At 38.8% G+C, this 24,980-nt stretch overlaps 2 protein-coding genes across 11 annotated transcripts in view; both read right to left on the bottom strand.

Annotated features, from left to right (window-relative positions):
* epb41l5 (erythrocyte membrane protein band 4.1 like 5) overlaps positions 1 to 602 on the bottom strand; it is a 44,158-nt gene extending 43,556 nt beyond the window's left edge. For all 7 annotated transcript variants that reach the window (XM_034134604.1, XM_034134609.1, XM_034134610.1 and 4 more), the window contains exon 1: positions 428 to 602. The gene's annotated coding sequence lies outside the window, so the exon portion shown is untranslated. The remainder of the gene's footprint in view (positions 1 to 427) is intronic.
* Positions 603 to 2,013: 1,411 nt separating this feature from the next.
* ptpn4a (protein tyrosine phosphatase non-receptor type 4a) overlaps positions 2,014 to 24,980 on the bottom strand; it is an 88,571-nt gene continuing 65,604 nt past the window's right edge. For 2 of the 4 annotated variants that reach the window (XM_034134600.1, XM_034134602.1), the window contains exons 11-27: positions 24,166 to 24,229; positions 22,603 to 22,775; positions 21,578 to 21,646; positions 21,333 to 21,482; positions 20,175 to 20,339; positions 14,950 to 15,109; positions 14,408 to 14,491; positions 14,113 to 14,169; positions 13,392 to 13,548; positions 11,844 to 12,010; positions 10,961 to 11,051; positions 10,755 to 10,816; positions 9,225 to 9,371; positions 8,371 to 8,499; positions 6,429 to 6,577; positions 5,917 to 6,052; positions 2,014 to 5,834 (exon numbers count right to left, since the gene is read on the bottom strand). In XM_034134600.1, the coding sequence (XP_033990491.1) occupies positions 5,400 to 5,834; positions 5,917 to 6,052; positions 6,429 to 6,577; positions 8,371 to 8,499; positions 9,225 to 9,371; positions 10,755 to 10,816; positions 10,961 to 11,051; positions 11,844 to 12,010; positions 13,392 to 13,548; positions 14,113 to 14,169; positions 14,408 to 14,491; positions 14,950 to 15,109; positions 20,175 to 20,339; positions 21,333 to 21,482; positions 21,578 to 21,646; positions 22,603 to 22,775; positions 24,166 to 24,229 (2,395 nt within the window). In that variant the 3' untranslated portion in view covers positions 2,014 to 5,399. The remainder of the gene's footprint in view (positions 5,835 to 5,916; positions 6,053 to 6,428; positions 6,578 to 8,370; positions 8,500 to 9,224; positions 9,372 to 10,754; positions 10,817 to 10,960; positions 11,052 to 11,843; positions 12,011 to 13,391; positions 13,549 to 14,112; positions 14,170 to 14,407; positions 14,492 to 14,949; positions 15,110 to 20,174; positions 20,340 to 21,332; positions 21,483 to 21,577; positions 21,647 to 22,602; positions 22,776 to 24,165; positions 24,230 to 24,980) is intronic. The other 2 variants (XM_034134601.1, XM_034134603.1) reach the window with 1 other exon arrangement.

The following is a 24,980-nucleotide window of genomic DNA, read 5'->3' as shown; positions in this document are numbered from 1 at the left end:
TAAACTCGTTTAGTATTTGTGGTGCACGTCATCCAGAAAAATAAACCGCTGAGAAATGACTGAGCTTTCTGGGCTGCTAAAACCCCTTAAAATGTCTAAAATACAATGACAGGCAAAAAAGCTTCTTTATGCTTCCGCAAAAATAATATTAAGTAGTCAAATAAATCAACTATGTAACCCTTGGCTTTAAATTGAACCCAGTTTAGGCCTGAGGTACCTGATGAAAGCAAATGCAACAGGTGTGCGCTTGTTTTACAGCAGGAGCTAACCGTTAGCACCGAACGCACACAGTACACAAGGCTCCGTCCGTACAAGCGCGTCCCGTTCAGCAAATCAAACGCCGCCTTTGCTCAGAAGGCTGTATCCGACATACACTTGCTCCGCAGCCACTTGTGGGTCCGTGTCGGTCTGGATAAAAGGTACTTACAAAAACCTCCTCGTATGAATTCACGGTGAAAGCACGTCCGCTTGCATTTTAGACGACCAAAAAGCAACCTAGTACATTTCCATGGTGTGTAACTTGTTTCTCTTTCTTTCTTTTCCCAACTTCGTTACCTCTGCTGGATAATTTTCTCTCCCAGGTCCCAACAAAAAGTAGGAGGCAAAGCTTTCCTCAGGATGTGACGTCACGATAAATCCCCAACAAAAACGTAATTAGCATTTTTAAAGCGACACGCCTTTTAGTTTGAGACGGCATGGTTAAATTATGCTTTTTGTTAAATACTTTTAAGTATTAAAAACAACACGCTAAATTAATTTTCCTTGTCGGTTTATATCAAATAAATTCAATTACGCTGTTATTTCTTAATACATGGCCTGAGAAAACAGGGTTGCTGCATAAAGTAACAATATATGCAGTAAAATATATAAATAACCAAACATTCATGAAATAGGTGTAATTTCATCCAAAACTTCCCGTATTAAGAACATTGGATTTTTCATTATATTTATGAATGAAGCCGCCATAAGGTTTTGTCACCACTACTGTTTAATAAGATTGTTGCCACTATTGGAGAACAACACCCCCTTCTGGTTCGTTTGGGAATAAAGGTTTAAACATTTGACTGTATGTTTTACGTTTTTTTTACATGCAATTCCTGCCAGGAGCAGGGATTACTCTTAACTTCATCCTAAATGTCACTACAATAATTTAAACATTTAATGTTTTTCTGAAGCACATCACACCAAAGGTGCAGGTCAAAAGCATTGCCAACAATAAAGGCCCAAATCTAATTTATCATGGGTGCTTTTTTTATGTACAATATTAGGTAACCATATATGGTATCCCTATAATGAATGTGGATGGTGTATATCCTGCGCAGTGTTACTCTGCAAAATGCCTACTTATACTGTCTCAAAATTTGGCCCATGCTTTGCCACAAGTAAGCTCTTATATAACCCAGCTGTGGTCTATACATTTAAGTAGGCCAACTTGACTTATGAGGCTTATACCAACTTTAAAAATGAGAATTGATAAACCTCCGAAGCATGGCAACTGCTTTTTTTGTGTGTTGAATTTATAACGTTTCAGACGATGTGCATAACAGTACTAGCCATGGCTTTATTAGGCAGTAATACCTATTTTTATTGCATCTGGATCAATAATACCATTTTAAAAGGAGGTGGTTAGATAATAATAGAATTAGAATAGCTTATTCTATGAGATAATTGACGTTATCATAAAACTTAAAGGTTGGTTCATTTTTAAGACTGTGGTAAAGCTGCTTTTTCAGAGATGTGTCCTGAGAATACCAGTTTTTACTCCAAACCTTTTTTTCCTCTTATAAAACCTATTTCTGTCAGTGCATTTGTTTTATTCTAGGCATTACAGAGATGTTGCTAGACTTAGTTTTTACTCTTTAGTTACATTTAATTAAAAAACTATTGGAAAAGTTATTCTGTTAATGATTTCAGCACTAGTGCCATCTTTTTCTTCTTCTCGCTGCTCACGCTAACATTTCCAAACCTCACGTTTACAGTGTGGAAAAAGTAAAAGGGATCCGAAGCCACGTCTCCATGCTTTGACAGACAAGCTTTAATTGTTCACAATCAAGCTTATAGACAAAGCACCGTAAAACCATGATACCAGAAAGAAACAAGCAACTGAGGACAAAGGATTTTATGACACAGGTAGGAGTTAACCAAGGGTATAATACGGTAAAACATTTCTCAATTCTTTTGTGATTCATTATATATACACTCGCTGTTATAGATTATTATCTCAAAACAAAAAAAAATGGAAATTGCAGTCTTGAAATACCATTTCACACCATTTGTGTCACATTTAAATCATCCAAAAAAAAAGGGGAAAAAAATCAAATGAAAACAAATCTTTCTGCTCACAAATGATTTTCCCTTTTATTTTAAAGATTTTTTTTTCATATACAACATTGTATTTACAGGGTCTAGTATTATTTACACAAAATTAACAAGTGGCACTGTGTAGTTAGGAATTATTTTCTTTTTTTCCCCTACCGGTCTTATTTAGAAACTAAATAAAAATGACAAATAAAAAAAAAAGAACTTAATGCATTATTTCTCCGACTTATTTTTACTTTTTTTTTCCAGTAGCACTACCTGCCACTCAGCCTTCTACAAAGTGCTGTCCTTTCCCTAACCTGACTACAGCTGTTTTGTTTATCTTTACAAAAAAACAACTAACCCCGAGCCCTCCCTATGTCTGGTCCCCTCAAACTACCTTTGATCAGTACCCTAAACGCACACACAGTACCAATTATGTGTCAACAACGAAAAACTTTGAACACAGATGGCGGCCCTGATGTATCAATTATTAACTTTTCACGGTGGGGCCCATGATTTATGTTTTCCGTTAAAAAAATTCAGTTTTCTTTTAAATAATTGTTTTATCATGAGCCCTTTAGCGCTAATTCAATTTGATTTTGCCCTGCAGCTGAATAACAAATGCTAACGGGGCTAAATGTTTTTTTATTTTAGCTCATACGTCCAATGAGAAACAAATCAGTCAGTCATTCACTGGCTACAAACTCATGGTATTCTGCTCATATTTATCATTTGCCTTGAGGCTATTTAGAGAGTGGAAAATAATTTAAAAAAGGCATCTGGGGAATAACAAGAAGAATAGACTGTGGATGTTGCGTAGGCTCTGAGAGAGGGCAGATTGTTAGAGAGGGCCATGATATAGGAGAGTATAACAAATAAAATAGAGAAAGATTGCTTTTGTTGATGTGGCAAAAGTATGATTCAGCTGTTTTAAAATGTTTTAAAGGATACAATTCAGCCTTGTTTATAGGACAGACATAAAACACTCTCCAAGAATGATGTATTTGAGTTTTTTTGGAAAAACCTTTGATTAGGTTTGTGTCGCTATGGCACAACCCATCATTCCAGTTAACGGACAAGCAGGCTTAGACCAGACAGCTAACAGACTACATGTTAGAAATTGAGGAAGGACAGAGATGTAGAAAAAGATCTGAGAACACACACTCTCACACACTCACAGCAGTAAGGGTTTTCCAGCAGAATCCAATGACAGCAGGTACCAATAAGAAAAAGATCTCAAATGATGAAGAGGCTACACTTCATTCCATACCACTATGTTCAGTTTTACCTGTACGGAGAGAGAAAAAGACTCAATTCGATGCTGGGTTTTGTGAATTAAAAATACAAGTTTTGTCACTCATTAACACATCATCTTGGCACAACATGTGCCTTAAAAATAAAGTACCATTGGGAAAGATTATTTTAAAAACAAGGGAAAAATGATTGGGTGAAAGTAGTATTTGTGCTGCTTCTTTGAACTGTCAACTGTTCTCTGGCACACAGACAGATTTAGAGAAAAAATAAACAGCAAAGGTCGGTTTAAAGCTCCGCTCCAGTGACCTCTGAACCTTAATAAAAACAAGATTTTAAAAATTATTAGGTTAGGAAAATTCTTTGGAAAAATTAAATGAATGGATACCTGGGTCATACAAGAACTCAATATTCTGCAAATGTTAAGGAAAGATACAATTATTCAAATGTCGTTAAATTGTAAGACAAATTAGAGAGGTCAGTGGAGGGAGCCTTTAAAATGTTTACGATTCACACTAAAGGTTGAGATCAGTTCACCGTCAAGTTATCCTAAAATGGAAATACTGATTGCATAAAAGTTTAAGCAGCTTTTAACCACTTCAAAACTAATTAAAAACTCATGTTTTTTTCATCATTATTTGCGTACCAGGTTCTAAAACAATTAATGTATTGCTAGTGTCTGGCTCAAGGACACTTCAGACAGGGACCCAGATTTTGATTTAAAAATCTAATTGAGTGAATGTCGATTTGAATAAGCGAAATGAACTGACCTCATCCTTGATTCTTAAGCTTTATCAACCACAGCGGAGGAATTAGCTTAGATTGTAGGTTAGTGAGGTCGAGTGTCTAGGGGGGGCCTCTCTTTTTGATACCAAATTCGTCTTCCTGTGTTAAATTAGCATTAGCATTACATACGGTGAATGAATGAGTTTTTCTGAAATGTATCATTTTCTGTCCCTGTGTCATTCAGTGGTAGGCCTACAGTAGAGAGAAAGGGTTGAAAGAGAGGTGCCCAGTAAACACCGGCAAACAAAGGTTGCTTGGCAGCATGTGTTGTCTGTAAAGCTAAAAAACTCAGCACAAAGCAGAATCAAAAACACAACTTGCCGCGGCATTGAACAAGAGGTGAGATGTCCATCTGCGCTGTCAGGAAGTCAGAAAGCCGAGAAAGGTAAGTACAATAAATTAAATCAGGTTTTTTTCCCCCCCACGAAAAAAGCAAAAAGCAAATAAAGAAGTAGTTAGAGGAAGAGGAATACTTTACTACCTAAAAATGTAATCAGGAAAGCATGAAGCTCTAGATTCATACAAACAAACATACACATTTCTTTTTTTGTTTTGTTCAGTGGACAGGGTTTGACACAAACTAAAAACACAATAAATACTCTTTCTGAGGAACAAAAGATAAGGTATATCTCTTTATCAGCTAAAAGGACACTAAAAAAAGGCAGGTCCGTCTGGCAGACTCGCTCGGAAGGGGACAGGGCGACCCTTTGCGGAAAAAAAAAAACGTTCCATCCATTGGGGTGGCGGCCCTTCCCCTTCTTACTTATGGCACTACAGCAATTCCCCATCCACGTTTTATTCTCTCGTACTTTTCACTCTTTGTAGACTTTTATCTTCACCCGGAACATACAGTATCCCCCTAATGGTACCTATTCAACACGGCTGGGTTCTTTTTTTATTCTAGCTTGTCCAGTACTTTCACGTTTGTTTGTTTATTTGTTCGTTTGTGTGTCCTTTTTCCCCCCATTTTTCTCAGCGTAAAGTGCAACAGTGCTTTTGTTCTCTCCTCCGGTTGCCTGGCAACTTCCTGGTAACCCCCGGTGACTGCCAAAGGTCAAAAGTTAGGGGTTAGCGGGGTCGGGGTCAGGGTTCTCGCTGGTCTCCGTGTTAGCGCTAGCAGCACTAGCGGCGCTAGCGGCACTCGCGATGCTTGCAGCACTTGCGATGCTTGCGACGCTCGGCTCCTCCACCTCCTCGTCCTCGTCGTCCTCTCCGTCTTCCGTCACTTCCCCCACGTCCAGCACCTCCACCTCTTCGTCGTCGTCGTCCTCTTCATCTAGACCTTCTTCCAGCAGCTCCACCGCAGACACCACATCCCCGTCTTCCGACGCTTCCATCTCCGATCCTTCTGCCGTGTTCAGCTGCTCTCCGTACTCCTCCTCCATCCCGTCCTCCTCCCCCTTTTCTCTCAGCTGGTAGACGACGGTCCTGAACGGTTTGACCAGGCCCTCCTCGTACACTCTCAGGATGGCCTCGCACACAAAGCGGTACTGGCTCTGCAAGGGAGATAGATACACATTTTAGCGCAGGGTTTAAAATGTGAGAGCATTGAGACAGAAAAAGGATGTGTCTACGTACTGGTGTTTGTATCATCATGGCCCTCTGGTCTCTCATGGTCCTGACGGTATCCAGAGGAAACACTGGCTGACCGCACTCCATTAGACACAATGCCGTCTCCATGGTGATCAGAACCCCTGTTCGACCAATGCCAGCACTGGAATCAAGAAACATTTTATTAGAATTTAATTAAAGTTATAATGAGAAAAAAGTGGCACAAAATTAATTATCAAATTTTCTCCTGAATCAGAGAAAATTCCATAAAATATCAGAATTCATGACTTTTATTTCACTCTTACAAATGTGTAATAATTCTGCACTAGCAAGAGTCACTTGGTAAACGCAATCATGAAAAACTGTTGTGATAGACACAGGGGCCTAAACCTTTACTTCAGTATGAAAGCATGGTACATGTGCCATCTTTGTTATTTTACTTCTGTGGGTCTATTGTACTTCAGTTAATCAACCTCAAGCACGCAAAATGGTTGATAACGGGTTCACCTCTTTAAAAAACACAGAAAGAGTGAGTATACCTGCAGTGCACCACCATGGGATGGTCCTGTCCGGCCCGTTTTGTCCGCACCAGAGACACAAAGTCCAGGAAGTCAGTGGAGTCGTCAGGAACCCCGTGGTCAGGCCAGGCTAGGTACTGAATCTGGGTAAGCTCTCTCTGCTGTTCACTCTGAACACACACAAACACACACACACACAGAGGAAAAAGACAAATGACTTAATATTACATTTCCATCTTCCTTTCAAAAAGTCTTCTTTATTATTGGAAACACACTGAGAGGCTTCTCTCTCACCTCAGTCAAGACCTTAAGCTGACTAAGTAATGAATAATTCTCAGATATCGCCCATCCTCAGAGCCCAAAACAGGTTATTGTATTTCATGTGGGCGACCTCCGAGCTTCTCTCATTGAGCTCTGTGTCCTGGGGGGATACTGCACAGCACCCTGTTTGTGTAATTATGGCCTTTAAACGCGTTATGAAACGGGCAGTGTGAATAACAAACAGTGGGTTTATTTCTTCCGCTCCGCCGGGCCACTTCATGATTCACGTTGTTCTTTCCCATTAAACATCAGATACTGAGGACAAAACCTCTGCAACTGTACTACACAACGTACATTTTATGTTGCTGAAATCAAACAAATGTGTATGTCAAGCTTTCTCTTTTTTGTTCAATTAAAAAGGGAAAGGAAAACTGTAGCAAGGAAATATGCACTCGGGTTTAAATCGCGCTGACTTTTCTTTTCTTTTCCCTAACAGGGACGACACACTCACACACACATACATACACACAGGTACACATACACATAAATGTCCTCACAGAATTGGTTGATCTCAACACTTGGGTCCCACAAGTATAGCAAAACAAACATACACATGTACACAAAGAAACACACAGCAGATAACTACTGAAAGCGGTTTGATGTGCGACTCAGAGCCCCCGTGTTTTTCTTTAATATTGCCTTGCTGCATCGCCATGGTAACACATCTATCTCCATAGCAACAATCACAGGCAGAGGAGAATGCTAATTGCCTCCTATAACAGCCATATATTTCAAAAGGTCACCATACATAGGCGACACACGGGGAAGTTATCAGTAGAGCACAGACCTAAGGAAACGACGAGGAACATTCCGGCATTAAAAAGTTAATTTGAATGCAGCACCCCTTGCCCCAAGCTTAGTGGCTGAAGGACAAAAACAATAAAATACAAAAGGTAAAGGGACCTTTATTTGAACTCAAGACTTATTTCTTCACTTTCTTTTTGTCTTATTTATTATTACTAAAGTGTCAATATAAAATTCACTTAGTTGATTTTGTTGACTTTTCGTTTCAATTCTTTAGGGGGGAGAAATAAAAGTTATTTTAGATTTGATTTTGTCCTAAATCTTTGCATGGTATACGATATATAACATACAGTATAACCCATAACACGAGAACACTGCCCCATTGTTCAACAGAAAACAAATAACAGCCTTAACTTCAGAAGATGAAACCAAAAAGTCCAAATGACAGATGAGTAACGCTGTGTGCATCAAAAGGCTTCAACTTTAAAGTAAGAGAAACACACATTTTATCTATTTATGTTTTCCAAACAACCATCGTCCCACTCTCTGTTCCTCTTTTCCATTTTTTTTCTCTTCCTATTTCAGCAATGTGACTGACTGGGGCGGTTGGGGTTGTCATGGTAACCAGTTCCCAATACGTGTCCCGCATACTGCAGCGTGAGCCAGAAAAAGAACAGCCCACACTGGTCACTATGGCAACACACCTCCTCTGGGTCCACGGCGGCTCATCCTTACTGAGATGCTGGTGCTGCGCTCTGATTGGATGCTGCACCTCCCTCTGTGACGCCTTCACCCTCCTCTTTCCCCTGCTCTGCTTCTTTCGCTTGTTCCTCTGATTCAAAGCTAATTTACCTTTCCTGTCTGGTTTTTTTTTTTTCTCTTTTGAGTTTGTGTGTACCTGTATGTGTTCCAGAGTCATCTCCCGGACCAGGAAGGCAGAGTTGCCCTCTTCGTTGTGGCAAGTTACTGAAAAGTCTCCGTAGATGGCGCTGCAGTCTGGATTGGGCCAGTACTGGTGACACTTTACCTTTAAAACACAGACAAAGTTTATCTGTTAACTGACCATTTACTTGGACACAGCTGTCCAGGAACAACATGTCAAGGCTACAGAATAAGAATACCCACTATTATCTGGTCTTTAATTCACACAAATATAGCATTACATACACTCAGTGACCTGGAATTATTAAAAACTTTCAGAGGCATATAAAAAGTATGATTTATTTTTTATTTGCAGCCAAAATATTTCCCCTTGGGACTAAACACTTCTTTCTTATGTCAAGAGAAATTAGCAAGCAATGTATATTTGAACATTTCTACCCGCTTTGATGATTAAAGGGGCCCTATTATGCTTTTTGGGGTTCCCCTTTCCTGTAGTGTGAAATATAGGTTTTAGTGCATGTAAATGGTCTGCAAAGGCTAAAATCCCCCCCCTGCCTGAAATGCCTCCATTGGTGACATCACTATGAAACACCCAAGCATCTATTGGCCAGCACTGCGACACATTGTACGTGATAGGCTAAGGGGCTGGACATATCTAAGCGGTTGACCAATCACAACAAGCCGGCCAGCTAACCAATCGGAGCAGACCGGGCTTTATTGTATGGTTGTGGCCAGCAATGCCACATGTACAGCTATCAATTCTGAATATTCTTTTTCTGATGAATTTACTGACAGCAAAAATATATTTCTCTCAACATGCTGCAGTCCATATGTGTTTTGAAGGTCTTTGAAGATTTCTTTCCTACGTACCCGTCCTCTCTCGACCTGTGTAGTCAGCATGACCACCATGGACGAGCCCTGCTCCCACGTCATCTGCCAGAAGTCAGGGCAGGTGTTGGGCAGCGGGCCCTGGCACGCTATGTAGCGGTTTATAAGACTTGAGGCTGGAATCTCCATCTACAGAGAGAAAAACACAGAAATACAGAACACAGATATTAGGTGGACCAAGTCTCACTTTAACATCTTCTCTTTCTAAATGATGTGGATGTGCTTTGTGTATTTTTAGCCTTGTAAAGAGCAAAATGTTCTCAGGTTACTCTAAAACCACTTCAACTTTAGCCAACAAAAGTGCAACTTTTTAAGCTGCTCTACAATTCCCATAAAATCTAAATTCCTGGTAGACATAGAAAATAAATTGACACGGTGATTATCATCATGTATAATTTCTAGGTTACTTTCTACTACACAATATGTCCCAAAAAAGCAGAACACATCCACCTAAGAGCTACACAAACATATATTTGATAACAAATATTTATGTTGATTTAACTGATTACATAGGCGTTGAATTTCATATAAACTTTATTGCACCATTTCTGCATAGTTATGTATATACTGATATGCTGAGGTTATGCTTTTATTTGTTATTTTTCTGTTATAAAGTGCTACATTTCATTATTAAATATAAGTAAGATGGTCCTAATTGAGCTTTCAGTATGCATGGCCAAAAAAGGTTTTTGAGCTTTACTGAGCTATTAAAATGCTGGATAGCAACGTTTTTGACCCTGTAACAGTTTTTCAATTATTGAATGCAGTGTTACAGAAAACACAAGTTCGAACAAATAGCATGAATACTCAAACACTTGCCATACTAAGAAAATGGAAATTAAATGAGAGTAAAACATGAATTTCTTGTAATTTTAAACTATGCTTGGGTACCGTTTGATTTACAGTAGGCAGCAGGATGTGTTCTGTCTAATAAATGATGACATTGATGAGAAAATGTAAAGTAAAGGGTTTATTAGACGAGTGAGAGGCGGGGGCGAGTGTCCTTCATAATCACAATGAGCCTTAATTAGGCTATAGAGATAAACAATCAAAATGTTGTTGAAATCCATGTTTTATACAGCCTCTGGGAAAACTGACAATACATTTCTTCCGTTATTACATCATTTTGTTCTTACTCTCTGCTGTTTTACAATACAACTCTATTAATAAAAAGGTCCTAACATGTTCAATATAGCCATTACAAGAGATTTGTGTAACAAATAGCTTATTTTCACTTAAAAAAAGGCATTACTTAAACAGATGTCTGAAAGGGGCTTAAAATAATAGCACCCATAAGCTGATGATAGCTATATTGGCCGACTCGAAAACATGCAAAACATTAAGTCACAATGCTTTCCACTTGTGGTTGATTCATTCACCAGTACGGAGACCCGTAGTGTTTAAACATGTGTTTTGAGGGTTAGCAAAAACAGACCACCCAAAAAGCCTCAAACGGCCAGAAAACACTGAGGTATTGTTGGGAGAGAAAAACATGAGGAGGAACAGACTCACATTGATGTAATTTGCATTGATGTAGTCATCTGTGCTTTTCAGAATGACTCGTGTGGCATCATCTGCGGAGGGAAAGACAAGAGAGAGGGGTGAGATTACAGACAGAGAGACAACAAACTGCTGACAAGGAAAAAAGAAAGAAAGAGTATCATGGAAGAAACATCTGTACATATTTAAAGAAAGAAGAAAACAGTGCAGCTACGTACAAGGAGAGATATCTCTGTAGCGATTTTTGGAAACGTTCTGAGGTAATTTGGCACACAGCATGGTCATCCCCGGCCTCTTCCTGTACAGTTGCTGTAAGAAAAGGAACAATATTCAAGGTACAATAACTGGAGGAAAATCAGTTTGCCCTGTAATCAATACGCACAAACTTCTCCAAGTGTTTTGGGAGTGCTTTCCTGCAATGGGTTAGTTTATGTGCATGTGTTTGCATCTAACACGTTGTTCAGAGAACAGGAAGTCGTATCACTGATTAGGATGAAGGACAGGAAGTGACGGGAATGTGAAGGAGAAAAATAAATGTGTCACAATTGCTCAAAAACAAAACAAACATTAAACAATCAAAAACAATTCCACAAGAACAAGAACATCTGATTTTCATGAAAATGCAGAACATTACAAATAAATGAGAAAGAATTGGATGCAGAGGTTGACCTATTGAAAATATAATTTCCAATTGGATTCAGCAATAAGGAAATACTTGAGAAATTACCATACTATCATAACATTTGGAATTGTAACAGACATAGCTGTACATTCAGTCTTTTCATAAGAAAATAACCTACTGATTTGGAGGAGTTAAACCCTATTTTCACAAGATTTTCCATATTAATATATCCCTAAAATCTCAGATAAATTATATTTGTTTTGTTGCAAATGTATGACTTTATAAAAACTGAGAAAATCGGAGTTGTAATTATAAATTCACCGTTTTTTTATGGTACATTTTAATCTCACAAGCTATTACTGTCCTTCCTCAGCTTTTTATTATAACTTTTTGCCCTACAATGGCCCTAATACGGCACCATATATACAGTATATACACAGTATCCACTCGTGTGTTTATTGCCATGTCTTTGTCCTCACATCGAACTGTGCCAGTATGGCTCCACTGATCAGGCCGTCCTTCAGTGTGACCATGGAGTCCCTCAAAGCATGCTGGTCTAGCTGGGCGGGGTCCTGAGGGGACTTCTCAGGGATATACTGAAAATCTGGCTCCGAGTCCGCCTTCTCCTCCACCACGTCATAGATGGCTGAAACAAACAGAGAATAAATATATTAGGGTTTATAAAGACACAGCTGTTTATGTAGGTTGGGGCTCGGGGGAGGCGATTTACCTTTAAGTACATCATGTAGAAAAGCCACACAACCTAAATACTGCACCGTAGGGATATACAGTGAATTGAATTGCAAAAACCGTATGTACTAAATAAAAGTAAAAAACTGATCAAATGATATAATGTGAACAGTCAGGAATTCAATACATTGATGCAATCTTATATCTACTCTGATGTAAGACAGTTTGAATCCATAAATCCCCATTTGACCCAGTTAAAATACCAAGAATATTTATGTTTCATCATTTTTTAAAAGCTCCCCTCCCACATCGCTGATGCAGATTAAAGAAAAAACGATTTCCATCTCCCTACACACTGCATACATATAGCTGAGAAAGCTAAATGTAGAGTTTTAACTCCTTTAAATGACCAGAGAGATGCAGTATTAAGTGTTCCAGAGAAGAGCAGAAGAAGAGTGACAACTGGTGAGCAGATGTGGAGCTGTTAATCTTCAGGAGTGTGTTGCACCAGGTGTCTGTGAGTTACACGTTGCCTAGTTCTCACTAAAGGGCCCTATTATGCTCATTTCAGGTTTCTTATTCGTATAATTTAGAGCCACAAAAACTATAACACACTACAGGAAAGGGAAAAACTCCAAAAATCCCCTTTAATTGTTAAAAAGTTGAGATGAATGCAGCACTGTATTAAAATGGGTTGCAACACACAAAGTACTTCTTAGGGAGATTAGCGGTTACAACATGTTTGCACCCAGTTACTGCTAGATTTAGATGGCAGAAGTTTTAGTTTGGAAAGTTGTTTTTTCTTTTATAATAGTGTTAGAAAGAAGGAGAAGAAAAATAGTTTCCAATAATGTCCATGTAGGTGTGAAATAGGCCTGGCTAAAAGTTTTAAGAATAGTGGGTTGAGTAGTGAATGGGTGACGCTTGTGCTGAGTCACCCATCTGATACCATCATTATTCTTTTTTAGATCAGCAAAGAACAACACCAATCGGAAAAAACAACAACAATGAAAAGATGAATAAAACATACAAAAAGGCACAACCAGCAAAAGGGAAAATAAAAACAAATTATTCAAATAACTCTCTGATTAATGTAGGAAAAGAAAGTAAATATGGGGAATGTAAAAAAAAAAGGGGGGCTAGTCTCTTACGGTTATAAACGTATTATCTTAATGAAAAGGTTATTGAAGTATTTTGAAATCTTAAATATACAGAAGGTTGCTAAATGAAAAGTAATATCTTACAATCCAATACAACAACAAAACTCGTTTTTTTTAGATTGTGTCATCACTCTGGCATTACACTGTTGTATTCCACTGCCAATGGGAAGAACTCACCGTTGGGCCTGACCAATAGGATGAGCTCTCCAGAGTGGCTCTCGCAGCTGGCTTTGATGAACATGACCACCTGGTCGTGGGTGTGGTCCGAGATGTCCCGGCCATTAATTAGGACCACCTGGTCGCCCTCGTTAAGGCGAGGCACACACAGGTCAGCCTGAGGTGGGGGAGGGGGGGGAGGGAGGGGGGGGGGGAGGAGGGGGGGGGGAGGAGGGCAAAGGTCAAAGGGAGAGCGAAGAAGGGAAGAAAAGACAAAAAGAGAGACAATGAGAAGGGTGAGATGCCATCGTTAGTAATGTGTGTTCAGTTGGATTAAATGATTCTCATACAGAATAGAGTGTCATACATAATGCTAAAGTAGTAGCTGTTTGTAAAGCTGCATTTGTCTTATTACATTCATAAACTCAGCACAAGTGAAAGAAATATATTATCAACTATATATGCATACAGCCCAACATACTTTATATGTATCGATCAAATATCCTAATATTTTTGACCAAATACTGAGATATCGATACTTTTTTGTAGGCTTGACTATTGCTGCTTCTATTAAACATTTACACAATGAGATTTTTGACCTTATTCTTATATTCACATTTAAAAATAAATAAAATAACATCGCTTTACTTAATGCAACCTCTCAACACAACAGTGAAAGACAAGGATATGGCATAATCTAGACTCATGTCATGTCATCTTTATATTATTGATATGGACTTACTGAAGTTCCCGGAGCCACTCGAGACACAATGATGGGCATCTTCTGGTCAAACCCCCCCTGGAGACACACAAGTAGATCAGCTAACAGCACAAAGCATGACATGCGTCTTCTGTTTCCAGAGCAGAGTTAGCAGTTTAGGCAAGGATTAGGTATTAGTCACGTCTGATCATTTTAGCCAAGGTTTCTCATCACTTGGCATAAACAAGAGGGAAAACCAAAGAGAGAGATGATGAGATGAGCCATGGAACAACAAAGACAAAAGGGCCGTTGTGTCTCAATTAGTGTCAGCGCTTACCTTGACATTGAAGCCAAAACGTCCGTGTTCGTCAGGCTTCATCTTGATCAGGACCAGATTATCATGGGGGACTACTCCATTTAGCTGCAAGAGACATTTTGGACACAGATGCATCAAATACACATACTGCAGTCTGTCATACCATTCCCCTATGAGGCAAATTGGCTCTGGCGCTAACGCTAGGCAACATTTATTGGATGATCATGTTGGTTCAAAGGTTTTAACTTCATTCAATAAGATTTACAGCGGCAAATAAATATTTTTGGCCACTAGGGGTCCAGAAAAATACACCAAAACAAACAGATGAATCAAAAAGAACCTCTTATTTTGAAAAGTGGTCATTAAAATTAATTAAAATTATACTGCATAGTTTAATGAAATCTACGGAGGTTTACATTTGTGAAACCCATTCTGTCAACGATATACAAAATTAATACTGGAGAGAATATTTTATTATGATATTATCAAGCCTAAAAGGGTATCCTTCTGACTTGTTTTTTTAATAAGCACCACGTGTTTCCGTCTTGTTTAGTTTTACTGACCGTGGTCTTGTCAGCGTTCACAGGGACGTCGTACATCTCGTTGAGGTGGTTGTCCAGGAGGCTCTGCTGGGAGTGGGCCTGGATGATCTGGCTCAGGGTTTTCCTGCTCAGCTGTTTGGGGGGCAGAGCTGGGGGGAGGCCGTCGGGCCCGTCTGGAGACCTGAGGGAGGAAAAGAGAGGGGGGAGTGTTACATTTAGGTAAATGTTGAAAGGCTATATTTATTAAATGTAGCAAGGATTCGTCTAATCTGATTGGGAAAACTCGTGTTCCAGCTGTGGTGATATTGGCCATTTACATAACGTTTGTAGATAATTAAATTGTACCTTGTTAAACAAAATGACTATTGTTAGAAATTCAAGGATGCACAATACAGATCAGGCACTAATGGGAAATGTATATAATTGTGCCAATAAAAAAAGGTTGTTATTATGAAGACAAATTGCTCTCATTGACTTGAATCTACAAATTATGATAAAGTATGGTGGTAAAAACCTTTAGTTTGTTGGGCATCTGCCAATAAACACAGAGAACAAGAAAAAAAAAAGTAGCACACTGACTAGAGAACCAAACATAATCGTCAACAGTGTGGATGTTTGTCACACAGTTTCTAAAAAAAAGAACAACATTTCAGATTTGAAAACGTAAGAATAATGTAATCTGAAATATTTATTATTGCTTCCAATATCTTTGCCTTTATTATCTTCAGTTTTGCATAAACTATAGGTTGTAAAGTTCTTGTCAAAATACAAAAATGTCAATTGATGTTTTTGTAACAGTCGCAGGTTATTATAAGTGGTCACCATTTGCTAAAAATCCATATCGTTCATCCTTTTATTCAAGTTAAAAAATAAATGTTCACAACTTGCTGTCTGGCAGAAAAAATGCTGATGGAAAAAGTTTAACGGCCTGAAATTGTAAAACAGGGCGGGAAACTAAAAAGAACAAATATGCAACCATAGAAAAGGGGAGAAAGGAAATCAAGGTTCAACTGAAGATTGTTGATTGAAAAAGAAAAAAGAGACAAATAGTGAAAAACAGATAAAGGGGAGTGAGAGAGAAAGAGATTGCAAGAGACAGAAAGGCTTAATAGCGCTGTGTTAGTCACAATGCATTAACCTCAATAAAAGGGCTGCGAGAAGAAGGAAAACACCCCCCCCCCCTCCATAATACATACAATAAAAGGCAGTCAGTGTGTACGACGAAACAACACAAGACAGTCAGGTAAGGCTTTCAGCGACATCGTGGGGCGCTCTCTGGGGGGTAAAAGTGCGTGTGTGTGTGCGTGCGTGTGCGTGCGTGCGTGTGTGTGTGTATGTGTGTGTGTAGGCACTCCTTTGGGGGCGAGAGCACCAGTCAAAGCGCATTGCCTTTGTTTTGGCTTGGGCTACTGGTGCCACTTTGTGTTTGAAACACACACATGGAATCTAACATGTATTATGGGTCAGACGCAGGTCAGGCCTTCAGAAGGAGGGCAGAGCACAGCAGGCCCGAGCCCACACCCAACATCCCCCTGCATTACTGTGATTCCTCAACACGACACACACCAGTGAAATGGATATGAACGTGTCTTCGTACCACACCACAACATAGCCAAAGCCCTGGGATAAGGAGACTTAACCTTTGTCGACAGCGGACATGACTAAAACTTGCTTTTTAGTTTTCTGTCCGTCAAATGCTTTGATCCTAAATGTCTTCTTTTCCTTAAGGAACATTTTTGAAAGCCTGATGGAACTAAATGAGACAGTGACACAAGATCGTGGGTACATGAGAAGATCTAAAAACAAGCTGCTATGAAGTATGAGGTCAGATCATTCTCAAAATAAATGAATGCACACAGAAGGATTCAAGAACGAGAATGTGTTTATATATAAATATCTCTTTAACACATTTTTGAAATGCAAAAGAAAATCCATATATGTAAAAAATAAAGGTTGAGGGGTGGGACATATCTAAACGGTTGACCAATCACAACAGAGCCGACTAGCAAACCAATCAGAGCAGACTGGGCTCTTGTTTCAGACAGAGGGTGAAAAGAGGTGCTGCAGTACAGGCAGTATGAGAAAAATAAAGCACTTTTAATTAATATGGTTCCTTTAAATCAAACCCTTGTGGGAACGTGTGGGAAATTAAGGAGCAACCTGATTGGCTACTGAAAGGTCTCCGCTGAAAAATAATGCATTTGTGGAATGAGCGTCAGAGGAGTCTCGAAAAAACCAACACCCAAATGCAGAGAGGTTCATGCACGAAAGCGGTTTGCAAACTCAGGTTCGAAAGGTTGTATATAAATGCAACGTTCAAATATGTTTGTTAAGAAAATGTCCAACACTTTTTTGACCCTATAATAAAGCACCATGATGCATTCAAAACCACCAAAAGATGTAATTAAAAACACTTTCAGTGCACACCCAAAACTGTTTTTCCTTTGCTTGACAACCTTGAAGAAACATGTCTGTTTTAAGCATACAATGTAATTTATCAAGACATATACCATACTGCTGTAGCCCTGTTGTGTCACAGCCATAGGTCACAGCACATTATGTAACTGTGCCTTTTTGATCCCCAACACTGTCAAGAAAATATAGACGCCGCATTTTGAAAAGCGTCACTGTAATGTGGCGCGGTTAGCTAAACTGATCATTTACACAACTAAAAACAGAACATTATAGAGAAGAGTGTCTGAGGGTTATGGCTTTGTTGTATTATTGCTCATGTGTGGAACTGACACAGCGTCTAACTGTGGCCTGTGGGACAGAAACAGATTCTAATTTGGTTTTTATTGGAGGAAAATCTTGGGAGGAACTTTGGGGAAATTTGGATTATGGGGTCTGAGAGTGACAGACGATAAAATATTGCAATATGTTTTGAGTCATGTCGTCTTAAATAGAAGATTAAAGGTCGTTGTATATGTATATTTAAGAGTAGGGATGCAAAGTAAAAAAATGACTAATCTTTCAGGGAAAAGGTGGGCATTAGATATCATACATTTGTTAGGGCACCTACAAAGTCTCGAAGGCCTAAACGTTTAACAAAAGTTTTATATTTTAGGGGTTTTGTTCTCGGTTGTCTGCAAACAAGCTCTTTAGCGCCCCCCCCCCAAGTGACTTAAAGGCAGCCCCTCGCTCACGTTTCAAATACAAATCTGAAATTTGATAGGCTTATGTAGCATGGCGAGAAGCACAAAAAAGCTTTTTGGCGGCGTGACGTAAACCCAACAGGAAGTTGGCCATTTTGATTTTTAAGTGCAATATTTGACCAATTGTTGCACATTACACACGCTGTATTTCAACAAACTCCTACAGTTTTGATCCAATCAACTTGAACTAGCACCTATGTTATGTGGGGGTTAAAAACGGTATTGGCTATTGTGATTGGACAAATGTCATGAAGCCAAAATATGAATAGGCATGTATAACGTGCACGAGGAAGAGAGCGCAGGTGATTATGTCATCTTTTGGCTCCGTCAGTGATGAGCCAACACTTGCTGTGTGTATGTGTGTGTGTGTGTGTGTGTGTGTGTGTGTGTGTGTGTGTGTGTGTGTGTGTGTGTGTGTGTGTGTGTGTGTGTATGTGTGTATGTGTGTGTGTGTATGTGTGTATGTGTGTGTGTATGTGTGTGTGTGTGTTTAGCTTTGTAGGCAGCGGAACTACCACGATAATGTTACTTAACCACTCTGATCTCCAACTGAGAAATGTTCCATCTTCCCTCTCCATTCACACTCTCACACACACACACACACACACACACACACACACACACACACTCCTACTGTCGTAGCAACAAGAGCATGCTGTATTTACAATGCACCTTTTGCCTCATTCAAATCATTCAAACATGCAAATTACATCAACGGCTCATTTCCAGATCAATATAACAAAATATGGCTGCTTGACAATCAAATATTATAACATGATATGTCAGGCATATATTAAGTGTCTTAATGTTTTCCTATCCAAAACAACACATTTGACAAACCAGCCATTCATTATTTATCTTAGATCCGCAGACTAGATGTCAACCATTGGCACTCCTTTGTTTGGATGTAATACATTATAAATAATTGTGATAAATTATATTCTCGTCTTATTAGGCCATTCAAAGTTACTGATGTGATTACGATATAATAGCTATATAATGCAAGTACACCCTTGCAAAGAGCAATTCCTTCAATTAACATTTTTATTCAATACAAATAAAAAGACTTAGGAATTTTCAGATACTGTGATGTAAAGAATGTTTTTAATATCCTAGTCATAACACCAAAAACAAAATAACACCAGTGTACCAGAACAATAAACAAGGTAGGGTCTCCGGCCGAGAAAATAAAATGATAAGTCGGCAAGGTAATTATCATGTAAGCTTTAGCACCTTGCTTGCTCGGAGCGTGACCTCTTTTTTGTATTATACGCCGTTTTTTTAAATAACTTGTTTATTTGTTTATCGAATGTGACAGTGCACATTAATAAACATTTCTGTAAATGGGCGAGTTACCCAACAGGCTATTTTCATCTGATGTCCCTGTACAGATATTGAAAGTCACCCTTAGCATTAGGAAAAGCACTATAAAAGCGCTATAAAAATCCAATGTATTGTTATTATTATATTTTAAATGTAATGTGATTTTTAGCTACATTTTAAATTTTGTAGAGTTTTAAAAGTCGCTCACAACTCACTCTACTTACCCATCGGCTTTCAGGCTTTAAAACTGAAATGTTGAACTTTATTAGATCAAAAACTCAAACACATACACAGACACAGTCACAGTCACACAGTCACACACAAACTAATTCCGAGTTCAGCCCTGTTGTATAACCTCTCCGCCCTGCTACAGTACCAGCCATAAACACATTTTACAGGCTGTTTTTCAAAGGCTTCATCTTTCAATGGGACCGGCTAAGTGACACTGGGAGAGGGTGTGAACCGTCGGGAGAAGCCACAGGCACACACAGACATTTAAAAAGCAGCCGACTCAGCGGAACAGTCAGACAGAGTGGCACTGACACTGATGGGTAAAATTAAAGTTCAGAATTAAATGGTGGCTGTTTAATTCATGAGGCAGTTCAATTACAGTTCTATTACTTCCATGCTACCAAGTCAGCGGTTGTTGTTTTATTTTCTCCTTAAGACAAAGAGCTTTAAAGAAAATATGGGGGGATGTGGGTGCATGAAAAAGAAGAAAGGAAGCATGTGAAAAAAAGAACCCTTTGTCCCCTGACAGAGACTTACGGTGTTGAGTCCAAGCTGATGCTGTTTGCCTGCGTGGACGATGCTGACTTGTGATTGGACGAGGAGAAGACAGGTAGGCTGGGTGAGGCGTGGATCACATGATCGACCAGGTGGCCAACGGACGACGGGCGTAGTCGCGTTCCCTCTTGTACAAACATCGAGTTCCTGACAAACACACGTTCAAAGACAGTGATGTTAGAGGGCTGATGATACAACCTCAAATGTTTTTAATGTGCTGAATTTAATATCCAACACACATAATTTCATGTAAATCATACTTGAATTACAATTGTAGATATCATTCTTGTAAGGCTAACTTCAATTTTTTCTTTTTTGAAGTCTACAATCTAAACAAATTAAATGATACTTGATGCAAGATTGGACCAGGAATACAATGAATTATTGCAATTTTTTGCAAAGTTGAAAGTCGGAACAGGGTTCGGCTTCAGAACTTGCTTAAGGACACTTATACAGTATAAATGATTGCTAATACAGTCTAAAGCTGAGCGATAAACTCATTTTCTGAATGAATTCAAAGTTATGGTTTAGAAATATGATTAAAAACCTGCCACAGGGCATGCCTCAAGTCAGAGAGAGTAGCCGAAAAACGTGTACATAAAAATGTGAAATACATTCAAAGCACCTCTTTTAAGTTTTTAATATAATGAACCTTGTTACTCTCTATAAGGGAATTTATTATAGTTTTTACTGATTTTTTTTGTTATAAAAAATTACTTATTTGAATTATTTATCGGATTTTCAAATGATCAAAATCTGAAATCGGATTTAGTTGGAACAAATTAGAGATTACATTTTTATTCCAAAAATTATTCAGAATTAGAGATTACATTTTTGTTCTACATCCCAACCTTACAGAGTTAAAAAAAAAAAGGTTTTCCCACTAATCAAAAAGAGGCAGCTCTTTCAAAATTACAGCACAGATGACTACATGGAATTAATAATGACAATATTAGTTTTTTACAGACACATGCTCTAAAACTAAATGTGAATACTCATTTTAAATGAGCTCAGTAAGTGTAAAAAGAATGCTTATTTTCATATGTTCCTCACCATGTTGAAAATGCTTATTTAAATGTGTTCTTCTAAAGTTGTCTAATGTTAACCTTAAGTGACGGTAGACTTAAAACTCGGACTCACTGATTGGGCGTCCCGGGCGGCGATCGGGTGGGCAGGCTCTGTGTCTCCAGTCTCTCGTCTGATAGGCTGTTCCTGCTGACCGACTCCCAGTCAGTCCCGCCCAGCAACTTCCTGGCTAATGGCTTGCTGGGAGATCTGCGCAGAACAAGACTATAATTTGATTTGAGCTGAATTAAAAACAATAGTTATAACACCCGTCTACCGTTATTGCTTTGTGATGGCGAGAGTGAAACATTCCGGATTACCTTGCAAACACTCTGTCCTTGATGCCTTTCTCCTTTCCATACTGCACAGACTGCACCTCCGTCCGTCCGCTGGAGAAAAAAAACAAGAAAAATAAACACACATCAGTGGACTTTCTTGGAAAATCAAACTTTAACCAGAGTGAGCCAGGCAGAACATATTTAACTCTTAGGTTTAAAACAGAAACTGATTTCTAAAGCCAAAGAAAAATGAAAAATTAACAGAAACCACAGTTCGCAAGCCCATAACAAGAACAATATGGATATTATATCCTATGATTCACTGTTAATAAACAACATCCATTCAGTCAGTCACCATCACACACACACACACACACACACACACACACACACACACACACACACACACACACACACACACACACACACACCACTGCTGCTCAATAATTCATCACAACCCCTCCATCTCTCAGTTCATATCTCCCTCATACTTCATAGAAAGGGGAAATAAATAAAGCTATCAATGAAGTAAAACTAAGTTGTTATAATGCAGTACTGAGTCAAAGGTTTGGAAAAGCCATTTTATTTGTATTTTTCTTTCTCAACTTTAAAATCCTCAAAATGTACATTATATAATCAAGGTGAAGGGGTTTATTAGTAAAAAAAAAAAAAAAGGAGTGGCAACAGTGGTGTGGGACTTTGAAGTGACTTTCACATGGACACAATGAATAATTAAGTGGTGGTTTTCTAGGAGAAAATAGAATGAGAGGCAACCGTTAGCTCTTCTATTGTTTCAGCCGCTCAACCCAGAGTGAAACAACTGCATCAACTTCCAAACAAACACGATTTCTGTTCATGTTTCCCTGGAGTGATTCTCTTGTTGAGAGACCGACTGAAGGAAAAACAGACAAATCAACTACATGTCTGCTCCATTTATGTGTGTCTGATCAAGTGTGTGTACATGTCAGGCTGTCAAAGTCTGGCTGTCCCAGGAAGACTCTTCAGAAATCCTCTGTGGATTATCTCCACATTCCTCTTGAAGAGTGAATGTGTCTTATATTTCTTACCAGTATCTGAACTTAGAGCCCAGAGTGAAGTAGTGAGAGAAGAAGTTCTTCTGTGGCGGGATGGGTCGATCCAGCCTGAAGAAGGTGTGGTGCTCCACACAAGACTTCCACAAGTTTTTACAGGCCCGGTAGTTCACCATGTTGAAACCCAGCAGCGTTTCCCGGGTCTCCGTCTGTGTGCAGGGAGGGGAAGAGAACATTAGAGGGCTGTTGGATAACCCTTTGGTATTCAGCATGAGAGGTGAGAGTGGGTGACCTGCATGTATCTGTAATGCAAGAAAAGATACATACATGTAGTAGAGACAGGCAGTGTGTGGCTAACTGTTTAAACTGTATTTCTATTCATTTTTAACGGCTGTATCTACTGATTATAGTTGTTTAGGCTTAACCAACTGTTTTAACTGTCTCTCCATTCATTCTGGCTAACTGTTTTTTTACTTTTTCATCAATTACTTAAACTAACTATTTAGACAATTTGTCGGGTTCTGCTAGCTTACTACTACTATTACAAATCCAATTATTTTAGATAACTTCGTACAATGTTTAACTTTAAGCTAATTATTTCAAAAGTTAAGTCAATTATTTTAGCTGAATATTTCTCCTTTTTAGACAAATGTTTTGGCTAAATATGTCTACGGTTTAAGCTAACCTTTTCTATTTTTTTCTTTTTTCTTTAAGCAGTTCTTTGGGGGGCTAATGGTTTTGACAGTTTAACCCTTACCTTAGCTATAGTTTTTTCTTCCCTGTGTTCTCTTTTTTGACAGATTCGTGGTGTTCAGGTGGTAAAGCTGACTTGAATATGAATATGAGGAAAGCCTTTTTGTATTAAATCGTTGTTTCTAACTTTATAATCTGTTGAGCTAACATTACTCTTCTGTGTTTCCTTTAACCCTGGCAGCTCTAGACACCGGTACAAGTTCCTCTGTTCGGGAAACACAGAATTTGGAACAAATAGGGATGACGTTTATGCCATTTAGTAAAGTAACAGGCGAAAGTCGGTTGAGTATTCAGACACAAATATATTCAGTAAATACACTGTATGTTCAAGGACAGCGCAGCTCTTAAGATGCATTCAGGGAGGAAGACGAAACAAGAAAGGGGGGGAGAAATGGAAATTCAAGAACTCGTTTTTTTACATCAAAGAGGCTTCAAAATATAACTGCAAAAAAGCAAGGTAAAAAATATTCAGCGAGTTGACAGAGCATGTCAAAATGGTTTATTAAATTGTGAATAAAAAACAGATCCACATGTTAAACAAGGGATGCAGGACAGAGAGGGTGATTATAGAGGGTGAACCAGGACACAGACAGCAGGGGGTTAATCTGACACTGATAACACACACATATATGCAGACACAGCTAAGCTATCTACAGCATATACACACACACACACATTTATACAGGCTGTACGGAGAAACACAGGATCAACTCTTTCATCTGTTCAAAAGACACAATGGTGGTGGTTAAGGGGGGTGGGGGTGTGTGTGTGTGTGTGTGTGTGTGTGTGTGTGTGTGTGTGTGTGTGTGTGTGTGTGTGTGTGTGTGTGTGTGTGTGTACACCTACCGCTTCTCTTCTTAGCTGGATGAAGAACTGTTTGCACTTGAAAGAGATTTTCACTATTTTCAACCTGCAAGCAGAAAAAGACAAAAACAATACAGAAGAGAAATGAGGACACTCGGCAGTTAATGAGCTTATCATCATATTGACAAACTGATGTTACATTTCTACACTTTTGTTTGTAAAGGTCAGTCATTGTACTCAGAAAAATAAGTAGTGGGTTTGCCCAAATACTACACCGTGTAGCAATATTGAACAAAATGACCTCAAAACTGTATTAAATGTTACGCTGACAATTTTGTTATGCTTGAGAGGAATAATAGCATCTGTAATAATCAATATATTAACAGTATCACAATTGTTGTTCATGAGAAATGGTTTGAGGGCATTTCAATAACCATTATAGCAACACAACCAAATGTTTCCTGCGTAAATGTTTAAGTCCTCAACATCTAGTTAGCGCTTTCTCTTCCCTTTGGGAAATCATCTTCTTACAAACTGCCTAAAATTATACATTATACAAAGTTATACATTCTCTCTCAGCATGTCCCAGTCCACCGCTGAAGCTTTATGATGTGAAACATTTAAGTCCATCATTGTAATGGCTGAGTATAACAGATGCTATTTCTGGCAGCAAAGTAACAGCCCCATGTACAGCTTTTCATGGATAACAAGGGAGCTAGTTTGGAATAAAGAAAAATCATTATCCGCCCTACAATGCTCTTACTGTATTGGTCAACTGTTTCTTAACATGCAGAAACAATATATGGATATTGTAAGAATAGACTAGATTCCCTTGTTTTGTTTGACAGCAAGTGTTT

This window comes from Trematomus bernacchii, unplaced genomic scaffold, assembly GCF_902827165.1.
Source record: "Trematomus bernacchii unplaced genomic scaffold, fTreBer1.1, whole genome shotgun sequence".
In the NCBI taxonomy this organism is placed as follows: domain Eukaryota; kingdom Metazoa; phylum Chordata; class Actinopteri; order Perciformes; family Nototheniidae; genus Trematomus; species Trematomus bernacchii.
Note: the sequence above shows the minus strand (reverse complement) of the source record. Positions and strands in the feature narration are given on the sequence as shown.